Below are 11,641 nucleotides of genomic sequence, written 5' to 3' on the forward strand. Positions count from 1 at the left end.
TTTTAATTAATCTGTAAAAATAATATTCCCATTTTCAAATCGACCCATTCTCAGATGCCTGTCGTTGTGGCGTCACACCGACAGAGGCCGCTCCCACGATAGTTGATTGATATTAGCATTTTACCTCAGATCAGCTGTAACAGTCTGCCCTCTTTGTTTTGATGCCGGAGCAGGGGTGTAAGTTAGACAAGTATACCTCCGATTGAGCGATTGAGGTGTTGTGTTGCTGGATATAATAATGAACCTAGTGGTCGTCATTTACTCCCGACATCTGAGCCGCTGAAGATGCAGTGGATTACATTTGTTTGTGAAGGGAATGCACCTCCCGATCTACATATATCCGTCTATGTTCGCGTGAATCATTCATGATCCAGGTTCACTCATTTGCTCATTTGCATTTAAAGCAGCCTCGACCAGAATGAGATGATTTTTGCAAAGCTGATTTTGACAAGGTAAAAAGGGTGTTGTTTTACACAACCATTGAGAATTTTTAACCAAAGTATATTATAGACTTTTCATTAAGACTCTAAAGAATCATATAAACTTGTGGAAAATGGGCATCCGATGACCCCTTTAAGTAAAAGTACAGATATCTTAACCAAAAAATGACTTTGGTAGATGTTGAAGTCACTGTTTAGAATATTACTTGAGTAAAGGTCTTAAAGTATGTTATATGTATTGTACTTAAGTACAAAAAGTATTTTTTTTTTACCTTAAACGTACTTAAGTATTGAAAGTAAAAGTACAAGTAAATGCAAAACGGAAAAGCAAACAAACATATATAACACACACACACACACACACATATATATATATATATATATATATATATGTATGTGTGTGTGTATATGTGTGTGTGTTCATGCACAGCTTGACTAGCAAGATTGTGTTCAGTTTTAACTCTTTATTCCATTTTGTATTTTTGGGTAAGAATAAGAAGCACTTCATCTGGTACTTAGTGTCTTTCATTCCAACATAAGAAAACATTTCTGGAATCTGCATCTGAAATAGCATTTAGATGTATTTACACAGTTTAATCTATCTCAGAGGGGACACGGATGCATTTAAACAGCAGTTACAGGTGCATAAATGTTTTGTTTTTGACCTAATATTTTGTTTTTAATGTAAAACGTTGAATACTGATATTTGAAATAATTTAAGACATGAAAAAATAGTCGGAATGTGAAATTAAAACCACCAGTTTTAAGGTGGTAGGTGGCAGCTAGTGACTGTTAATGAGTGAGTCATTGAGATTCAACCTATTCATTCAAAAAGCTGATTCATTAAATAAACACCATCCACTGCTCAGAGATGCAAAACAGTGCTGTGATGTAAGTCACTTATTGCTTTACTTAACTTGTATAAAATTATTATTAAATGTGTTATCATGCTGATATCTGCAGAAAAACGGTACTCTTTGCATGATATAGATTGTTAACTATATTAAATTATATAAATACGAAAAGCATACAGAAGCATTTTTGCTGTCTACAATTTGGAATGCCTGAAATTTTGAGTTTCCAGAACAACAATTTACAGATAATGTATTCAATAAAATATGGCAAGAAGAAAAACACTTAAGCAAAACATTGTCAGGTGTGTCTGAATAATTTTTGGTCCCAAATTTTTATCAATTTTACTGGTAGTCCACTTTATGAAGAATTTTTATTTATAATGTGTTACAGTTTGTTTTGCTATCCTCAGCCTACATAAATTAACTATAGTCTCCTGCACCCACTAGTAAAAAATATATAAAAAAATATATATCTGATGTCTGAATAATTTTTAGTTTGACTGTATATAGTGCATGTTTTTAGTGGGGGTTGCACTGTAAAAAAAAATCCGTAAAATGTACGGTAAAAAAACGGCAGCTGTGGTTACCAGAGTTTTACTGTAAAAGTTACGGTAGCAACGTTTAACATTTTACAGTTTTCACTTAAATTTACAGGTAAATACTGTAATTTCATTAACTGATATAATGTTAATTTACCAACTTATTGACGTACTGAAATCTGTTTTGTACCTTTGTAATACACTGATAACCACCAAAAGCAGGTGGTGATGAGAAAGTGGCATGATGAACGAAAGCTCATCGCAAACAGCTTTTAAATATTAACATACATAGAAGATGCACAGTGTCATTCACACAATCACTAAACACCATCATGGTAACACACATGAAACTGAAATAATGCAATAAACATTAATTTAACAACATTAGATGTAACATACAACCCTATTGTACAAAACTAAGTAAAAACTAAGAAGAAAGAGTTATTTCAACAAAAAAAAAACATCAAATAAAAAAATGTAACACAGGGAATTCTGGGAATGTCAATTTATGGTTATTCACTGTAAATTTTACAGTCTTTTACTCTTAACCATTTAACATGTTTTTACTGTAGCATTTTTACAGTTTTTTACTGTTAAATTCACCGGCATTTTTTACAGTGTGGATGAAATCATACGTAACTCATGTCTTTAAATGCTCAATTTATTGCAAACAGCAGTTAGGTCAGTGCATTGTTTTATTTGATCTATACACTGTATTTGGTGTAACCACAAAATATGACTCATGAAATCTCATTTCACTGTGGAATCAAATATGTGGCTGACATCTAAAGAACAAATGTTTACTGCACATATTCTTTACATTGAAACAGACTGAATGCTCACTTCATATGTGCCCCCTTCAAAGCCTCATTTTATTTATATTTCTGAATGGAATTCTTTAAAAATGCAAAGCAGCAACTGACCTGGAGAAGAAAAAATGATCTTAATATTCCTCTCCCTCCTCTTCTCCTTCTCCCTCGATTGAATCTACACCCACCTCCTCATAATCTTTCTCCAGGGCTGCCATGTCTTCTCTAGCCTCAGAGAACTCACCCTCCTCCATACCTTCACCTACATACCAGTGCACAAAGGCACGCTTAGCGTACATCAGATCGAACTTATGATCAAGCCTGGCCCAAGCCTCCGCAATAGCGGTGGTGTTGCTTAGCATGCACACAGCTCGCTGCACCTTAGCCAAATCACCACCAGGTACAACAGTAGGGGGCTGGTAGTTGATACCAACCTTGAAACCAGTTGGACACCAGTCCACAAACTGAATGGTGCGCTTGGTCTTTATGGTGGCAATAGCAGCATTTACATCTTTAGGTACAACATCCCCACGGTACAACAGGCAGCAAGCCATGTACTTGCCATGACGTGGGTCACATTTGACCATCTGATTAGCTGGCTCAAAGCAAGCATTAGTGATCTCAGCCACTGAGAGCTGCTCATGATAAGCTTTCTCAGCAGAGATCACAGGAGCATAAGTTGCTAAAGGAAAATGGATACGTGGATACGGCACTAAGTTGGTCTGAAACTCAGTTAAGTCAACATTTAGGGCTCCATCAAATCGTAGGGAGGCAGTAATGGAGGACACAATCTGGCTGATCAGCCTGTTAAGGTTGGTGTAGGTAGGACGCTCGATATCAAGGTTTCTACGGCAGATGTCATAGATGGCCTCATTGTCAACCATGAAAGCACAATCTGAGTGCTCGAGGGTGGTGTGGGTGGTAAGAATGGAATTGTAGGGCTCCACCACAGCAGTAGACACCTGTGGAGCTGGATAGATGGAGAACTCAAGCTTGGATTTCTTTCCATAATCAACAGAAAGGCGCTCCATCAGTAAAGAGGTGAAACCAGAACCAGTTCCCCCTCCAAAGCTGTGGAACACCAAGAAGCCCTGAAGTCCAGTGCACTGGTCAGCCTATGAAGAGGGGGAATTGCAAGAAACAGTAACCAAGTCAAGTCAAGTCAAGTCAAGTCACCTTTATTTATATACCGCCTTTAACAATACAGAATTGTGACAAGGCGGCTGTACAGTATTAAATAGGAAACAGTACATCAACAATGCCAAAGGCAACATTAAACACTCACATTATAGGTAAAGGTAGTTAATCAAAAACAATAAAATAAAATGCAATAACCAATAACCAAACCTATCATATTTAATATTGAGTTAAAACATAAACAAACACTGAATGAAAACAGACTTCCTGCAATTATACCTTACCAGTTTGCGAATCCTGTCAAGAACCAGATCAATGATCTCTTTGCCAATAGTGTAATGGCCACGAGCGTAGTTGTTAGCTGCATCCTCCTTTCCGGTGATCAGCTGCTCAGGGTGGAAAAGTTGACGGTAAGTTCCAGTGCGAACCTCATCTGAACCGCAAAAAAAGAGTGTGGGGAGAATGAAACCTGTCAATCTCATGGACTAACCATGCTGGTAACTGGTAATTAGGCAATTACTAACCAATCACAGTGGGCTCCAGATCTACAAACACTGCCCTGGGAACATGCTTGCCAGCTCCTGTCTCACTGAAAAAAGTGTTGAAGGAGTCATCTCCTCCACCAATGGTCTTATCACTGGGCATCTGTCCATCCGGCTGAATCCCATGCTCAAGGCAGTAGAGTTCCCAGCAGGCATTACCAATCTGGACACCAGCTTGACCAACATGAATGGAAATACACTCACGCTGTTGTAAAGAAGAAAAGGAAAATTGTTATGATATAATAGTTAGTTGCAACTTTTAAACCTGATATACTTTAGGACTTCAATACACAAATGTACATACTGTGCAAGTGTGAATTGGGTGTTGCAATAAATATGACACAATAACTTGCCATTTTCTGTTTTAGGTATAAAACAGGTAAGATATCATGTCAGCAACCATGGATGCCACCTTCCTCCTCTCCTATTTAAAAACCTCAAGCTCCACCTGGCTGTTCCCTATTTCTTGCCTAGCAACACGGGTTTACTTAAAGAAGCCATTTTACCAAATTGCAGCTCTATGCAGGGGCGTCGCTACAGGAAGGAAAGGGGGAACTGAGAGCATAGAGCCCAGAGGCTGAGAGGGGCCCAAAACGATGTCCTCTGAACAATGTCCTCACGTTCACCAGTGAAGAGTTTCAATGTATATGCAGTATAAATTCAGTCCATACAAATGGAGCTTTCTCTGTTGATGAGAATAGCTATTCATTTGTTTAAAGCACTGTTACGCTCAGAAGAACACTGTTCATATGAGGTAGGCTACAACATATGTTTCCTGAGCTTAGCTAGTCAGAGTAGCTAAGCATTTTATGAGATTATGGCTGTCTCCATATGCTGCATTATAAAAGATTAGTGTGCAATCCCTGTTATGCCGTTATGTTTAGATTTCACAACACAGTAAACGATTCCTATAGGCTAATTATTGTCCTAAACAAAACCAAAAGTATTTAATCCAAACATAAATAATTACATGTCCTGGTGATTTAAAACATCCCTTAATAAACCATCAAATTCATTGCACTGTTAAGTAACGGAGGTTTTACAGTATATATTTGTAATGTAGCCTATTTTACCAATTGTTTGTTTTTGTTGTATTGGAGTTTTAATATTGTATGGCTCCAAATCGAAAATCACAAACAGAAGGCATGTATTGTACAACAACAACAATAATTGATCAGCATCTAACAGATGAAAAGCGGCCACAAAATATTCACCAGAACATACAGCGGGATCGAGAAGATGTCGTTTATTAATGGCAGTGTAGTGTTCTGCAGACTACCTGCCTCAAGATAACTACTACACAATGACTATCTAATAACTACACAATTACTTTTCTAATAAATATAATGTACGAACGATTTAGTAGCTAGTAATATAATAACACAATTCTTGCTTAAATCATTTTATTACACGTATTTATTACACGTATTAAAATATAGCCTACAATGTAATAAAACAGCTAGTCAGCTACTCACCATTTTCGTATACTTAGGACTGATCTGGAAACAGTATTTTGCTGTACAGTGTTACTGTTCTCGACGGCGAAGAGTCGATGTAGTAACTGCGCTAAGTCGTCCAGTCCTGCCGCTTTTATAGAGTGACAAAACGTCATGACCTACATTATGTATGTGAATAGAGACTACTCATTTATTTGCATAACAGTTCTTTTATTTAGGCTTTTTGCATGCCATTGATTTACGAATAATCTCTGGGAATAATTTAAAATAGTTATGACTTTACAAAATTACTAGCGCATTTTATGTACAGTATTAAAAAAAGAAATAAATCCACTATATGTCACTGAGTGAGTCTGTTTAAGCCAGACAGTGACATATGTAGTGACATGGTAGTCTGCAGTATTTTGACGTCATCTACTGCAGCAGAATCTCAGACGGGCGGTGGCCCTGGGTGCGTTTAGCTTGGATTGGTTATTATGCAGTAGAAATATTGTCTCGGCAGCTTATTAGGTTTTAAAACACATTATGTTTGTCTGGATCTCAGATGCATCAAAGCATCTAAAACACATCTATTGTTATTAATGTTTAACGTCGATATAAATTATTCCCAGCAGTCTGTTTTGAATGTGTTGTAAGAACTGTTCAGTAGGTTTGTTGAAATTTAGGGTCAAAAACAATGCGAATGACATAATGTTTATGTCATTAAATAAAATTACACGAATGCCACTTTGTGAAATGTTTGTAATCCAGATGATACTTCCTGTGCATTTGACATATTTATTGCAACCTAACCCTTTTCCACAAAGAGGTCCAACTTTTAATAAATGATTTAACATGACTAAGTAAGAATGGCGCGAAATAAAGCTATTTAGTTCGGGATGTTTTCACAAGATGTATTTATTTGATCATAAACTGAGCCACTCCCTCCTGCAGCCTGCTCTGTCATAGCGACAGCTCCATCTTCTCTGCAGTGAGAGCAGCACATATCAGCGACTGCAGCAGCTGTGAAAAACGACAAAATGGTGAGTGAACAGTTTAATTGAATCAATTAATTTTCTGCCTTATGCTCATCTTATTTTGCTCTTTAATCGGAGGTGTTTGCACAGATGTTGTCATTGTTGCTCGTCGTATACGAGCTGTGTATTATTCACGACAACATTTCTGATCTGAGAGCCTGAAAAGCTAGTAGAGTTCACGCAATCTTTAAATTGACTTGTTCTGATGTTTAACAAGTATTATTATTATTATTAAAGAGAGTTCATGCACATCTGGATTCCCTGGTCATGAAAGTCGTCTTTAGCTATTTTATATAATTTGCAAACACTACATTTGCAAAATTTGTAATGCAGCGGTCTGGCATTTCACACTTAATTGCAGCGCCTAGCTTAGCTGGAAAATTACGCATCAGAAAATGGTGTTGACTTTATATATTTGTGTAGTTATGAGTCTCATAACACAACTTTTTTTCTAACATGTTTTGTCAGAAAATACATATGAATTTGAATTCAGTGTGGTATGTAACCAAATATAATCTAAAAATTAAATTTCTACATAAAGTTTGTTGTGTCGCAGTACTGAAAGTTATCCGAATTTTCATGATGTTCATGACAGAATCATTTATTCCACAACAGCGTGAGTGTATTTCCATTCATGTTGGTCAAGCTGGTGTCCAGATTGGCAATGCCTGTTGGGAACTTTACTGCCTCGAGCATGGGATTCAGCCGGATGGACAGATGCCCAGTGATAAGACCATTGGTGGAGGAGATGACTCCTTCAACACTTTTTTCAGTGAGACAGGAGCTGGCAAGCATGTTCCCAGGGCAGTGTTTGTAGATCTGGAGCCCACTGTGATTGGTTAGTAATTGCCTAATTACCAGTTACCAGTATGGTTAGTCTATGTGATTGACAGGTTTCATTCTCCCCACACTCTTTTGCGGTTCAGATGAGGTTCGCACTGGAACTTACCGTCAACTTTTCCACCCTGAGCAGCTGATCACCGGAAAGGAGGATGCAGCTAACAACTACGCTCGTGGCCATTACACTATTGGCAAAGAGATCATTGATCTGGTTCTTGACAGGATTCGCAAACTGGTAAGGCATAATTGCAGGAAGTCTGTTTTCATTCAGCGTTTGTTTATGTTTTAACTCAATATTAAATATGATAGATTTGCTTACTGTTTCTTTCAACTCCCCCTCTTCATAGGCTGACCAGTGCACTGGACTTCAGGGCTTCTTGGTGTTCCACAGCTTTGGAGGGGGAACTGGTTCTGGTTTCACCTCTTTACTGATGGAGCGCCTTTCTGTTGATTATGGAAAGAAATCCAAGCTTGAGTTCTCCATCTATCCAGCTCCACAGGTGTCTACTGCTGTGGTGGAGCCCTACAATTCCATTCTTACCACCCACACCACCCTCGAACACTCAGATTGTGCTTTCATGGTTGACAACGAGGCCATCTATGACATCTGCCGTAGAAACCTTGATATTGAGCGTCCTACCTACACCAACCTTAACAGGCTCATAGGTCAGATTGTGTCCTCCATTACTGCCTCCCTACGATTTGATGGAGCCCTGAATGTTGACTTAACTGAGTTTCAAACCAACTTGGTGCCGTATCCACGTATCCATTTTCCTTTAGCAACTTATGCTCCTGTGATCTCTGCTGAGAAAGCTTATCATGAGCAGCTCTCAGTGGCTGAGATCACTAATGCTTGCTTTGAGCCAGCTAATCAGATGGTCAAATGTGACCCACGTCATGGCAAGTACATGGCTTGCTGTCTGTTGTACCGTGGTGATGTTGTACCTAAAGATGTAAATGCTGCTATTGCCACCATAAAGACCAAGCGCACCATTCAGTTTGTGGACTGGTGTCCAACTGGTTTCAAGGTTGGTATCAACTACCAGCCCCCTACTGTTGTACCTGGTGGTGATCTGGCTAAGGTTCAGCGAGCTGTGTGCATGCTAAGCAACACCACTGCTATTGCGGAGGCTTGGGCCAGGCTTGATCATAAGTTCGATCTGATGTACGCTAAGCGTGCCTTTGTGCACTGGTATGTAGGTGAAGGTATGGAGGAGGGCGAGTTCTCTGAGGCTAGAGAAGACATGGCAGCCCTGGAGAAAGATTATGAGGAGGTGGGTGTAGATTCAATCGAAGGAGAAGGAGAAGAGGAGGGAGAGGAGTATTAGATGTCCTTCATTTTAATGTCTTCTCTAGAATGACAGTGAATAGCAGGTAGCCTCTAGACTGAACAATTTAAACACATTTGCTTAAACAAATGGCAACTAACATTACCTATGTGGTGTTAGTTTGTGTGGAATTTGCTGCTGAATATTATAACGAAATCTAATTATGGTATTCTGTGTGCGTTTCTTGCTTTTAAAAACTCAATAAAAACCTTAAAATAAACATTCATATGCTCTTGATCACTTTTTTGAAATGAAATTATGAAATTATGAAATGATAGGAATAACATTTTGGAACATCTGCATGTCAATTTAAAATTTTAACTAATGTTATTACTAATGAATGAAATGGAAATGATTTGTAATTTTAGGTATGTTTATACTTATGAAGGTATTATATAATGACTCAAGCTTTATAGGAGAACAGGGACAGTTAGAAATGTTTTTTTTTTTTTGTTTTGTTTTCTACCAATTAGTAAAGTCATCTATCTATGTACAGTATGTATTTATTTATTATATATTTGGTACAGTTGTAAAAGCACATCACAAACGACAAATATGACATTGTAGCATTTGAAATTTAGATTAATATTAGAATATTATTCTTCCATTCTTCACATAATCCACATATATTTGAAATGTTTTTGATGCTGACAAATGTCTTAGATTTTACTTAGAAATAAGGTGGTGACAATTATAAAAAACTATGTAGAAGCAATAAAAGAAAGGGTAACACTTTATAGTAAGTATACACTAATAAAGTACTCACAAATCAACAACAAACTATTAGTAATTTATAGTTTATAAACTGTAGTTAATACATTAATAGACAGATTGTGACTTTTTCATTCGTTGTCACTGTAATTAACACAATAATTATTGTTTAATTAGTTTGTAGTAAAGGAATTGTTAATTTGTAAAAAGCAGTAAATATTGAATAGCACTTTAGATTAGGCCACAGGTAACTGGAAAATTAAGTGCTTTAATAATAATAGACCTACCCCAACCAATAAAGGTTGGTTTAAAGGGGTAATCGGATGCAGAACTCACTTTTACATGTTGTTTAAACATAAATGTGTATTGGCAGTGTGTGTACACAATCACCCTTTCGTTTTTGCCTAAATGTGTCTATGTTTGCGCGAATCGTTCGTGATGCAGCTTCACCCACAGCAGTAGTGAGTATTTAAAGGCAAATGCAACAAAACAGCTCTCTCTGAAAAGGGCTGATTTTGACAAGGTAAAAAGGGTGTTTTTTACTACCACTGAGAAATTTATGTTCAGAAAGTATGTTATAGTCTTTTAACGAATCTAACCAACTTGTGGAAAATGGGCATCCGATGACCCCTTTAAAGCACTTAATTAATAAATTTAAGTTAAAGTGCTATAAAGAGCTATTTAAGGTTAATAAGCTGTTAATAAAGCATTATCTTACTCTTCACATACAAGCTAATTAAACAGTAATAATTTGGTTAATTACAGTGACAATGAAAGAAAAACTTGCTATTTGTATAGTCTATTAATGTATTAACTACAGTTTAAAAACTATGAATGAACTAAACTAATAGTTTGCAAATGATTTGTAAGTATGTTAATAGTGTATATTTATTATAAAGTGTTACCACAGAAGGATATTTAAAAATTCCTCTTTTTGGCAACATAAAAATAATTATTGATATAGTTGTACATTTTCTGTTAATTAACACACATTATGAAATATAATATAATGTGTCAAATTCTCAAATGTAATAAATTAAATTAGAATGATGCACAAAATTGTATACTGTAATTGCAAAAATTGTATATTTTAGGGTACAAGAGAGGCATGGGGGACTACCCTCAAAGGGCCATCTCTGTACCTTTGTACCTTATATTTACCCATAAAATGTATCACCTTAAGAGTACAGATTATTAATCATTAAGGGTACTAATTATTCATCAGTGGCTGAAAGAAGCAAGTGACTGTGACTTTATGAGTGGGCCACTGAGTTATTCAAAAAGACAGATGTTTGTACACAAATAAACCACCAGAAAATTGTATTACAACATAAAGCAACATTTAGACAGCCACCCTAGTGAAAAATAAATATACTAAAATGTATTTGAAATACATTTATTTCATGCTAAGTATACTACAAATACATTTACATGTTTATGTAAAAATACCCTGCAATTGTACTTTTGTTATAGTAAACTGGTATACTTAAAGTCTGCACAAACAACTAATTTTAAACTTTAATTGGCCGGAGGTAGTGCTGAAGTCTAACTAAAGATATACTAAAGCATATTTGATTGTGCTAAAGTGGAACTATTGCAAGTATACTTGAGGTATACTTTACATATCTTGCATTTGAAGACTTTAAAAATTAAAAAATGTACATTGTGCACAAGTAGTACTCCAAATAAAGTTTAATTAAAATGTTTATATCAGTAAGTCTCGAGTGATAGGTCAGTAAATATGTTAACAGATTTAAACTATACTTAGTATGAAAAAAAAAAAGTATTTTAAATGTATCACTTTTTACTAGGGTAGGTATTTCTCAGACATTTTTTGACCAGTTCGGTCTTCACCTATCTTTATTCTTTGTTTTACTGTTCTGCACTTCAGCCCAATTTTGGCCCAGTCCACTTTAATTAGTCATAATTAATATTTTAAATCCTTCTTTCAGTCCCATTAACATTATA

The 11,641-nt window shown here is 36.3% G+C and overlaps 2 protein-coding genes across 2 annotated transcripts; one reads left to right on the top strand and one right to left on the bottom strand.

Moving 5' to 3' along the window:
- Nucleotides 1-2,476: 2,476 nt before the first annotated feature.
- Nucleotides 2,477-5,938, bottom strand: LOC127161297 (tubulin alpha-1B chain). Its single transcript, XM_051103972.1, has 4 exons — nt 5,797-5,938; nt 4,304-4,526; nt 4,064-4,212; nt 2,477-3,757 (listed from the first exon to the last, which is right to left on the bottom strand). Exons 1-4 carry the CDS (start codon nt 5,797-5,799, stop codon nt 2,777-2,779), a joined length of 1,356 nt encoding a protein of 451 aa, XP_050959929.1. The 5' UTR covers nt 5,800-5,938; the 3' UTR covers nt 2,477-2,776.
- Nucleotides 5,939-6,692: 754 nt separating this feature from the next.
- Nucleotides 6,693-9,188, top strand: LOC127161298 (tubulin alpha-1A chain). Its single transcript, XM_051103975.1, has 4 exons — nt 6,693-6,800; nt 7,410-7,632; nt 7,721-7,869; nt 7,982-9,188. The coding sequence occupies exons 1-4, from the start codon at nt 6,798-6,800 to the stop codon at nt 8,960-8,962; spliced, it is 1,356 nt and encodes a 451-aa protein (XP_050959932.1). The 5' UTR covers nt 6,693-6,797; the 3' UTR covers nt 8,963-9,188.
- Nucleotides 9,189-11,641: the final 2,453 nt, after the last annotated feature.

Source organism: Labeo rohita, unplaced genomic scaffold, assembly GCF_022985175.1.
Source record: "Labeo rohita strain BAU-BD-2019 unplaced genomic scaffold, IGBB_LRoh.1.0 scaffold_61, whole genome shotgun sequence".
Taxonomy (NCBI): domain Eukaryota; kingdom Metazoa; phylum Chordata; class Actinopteri; order Cypriniformes; family Cyprinidae; genus Labeo; species Labeo rohita.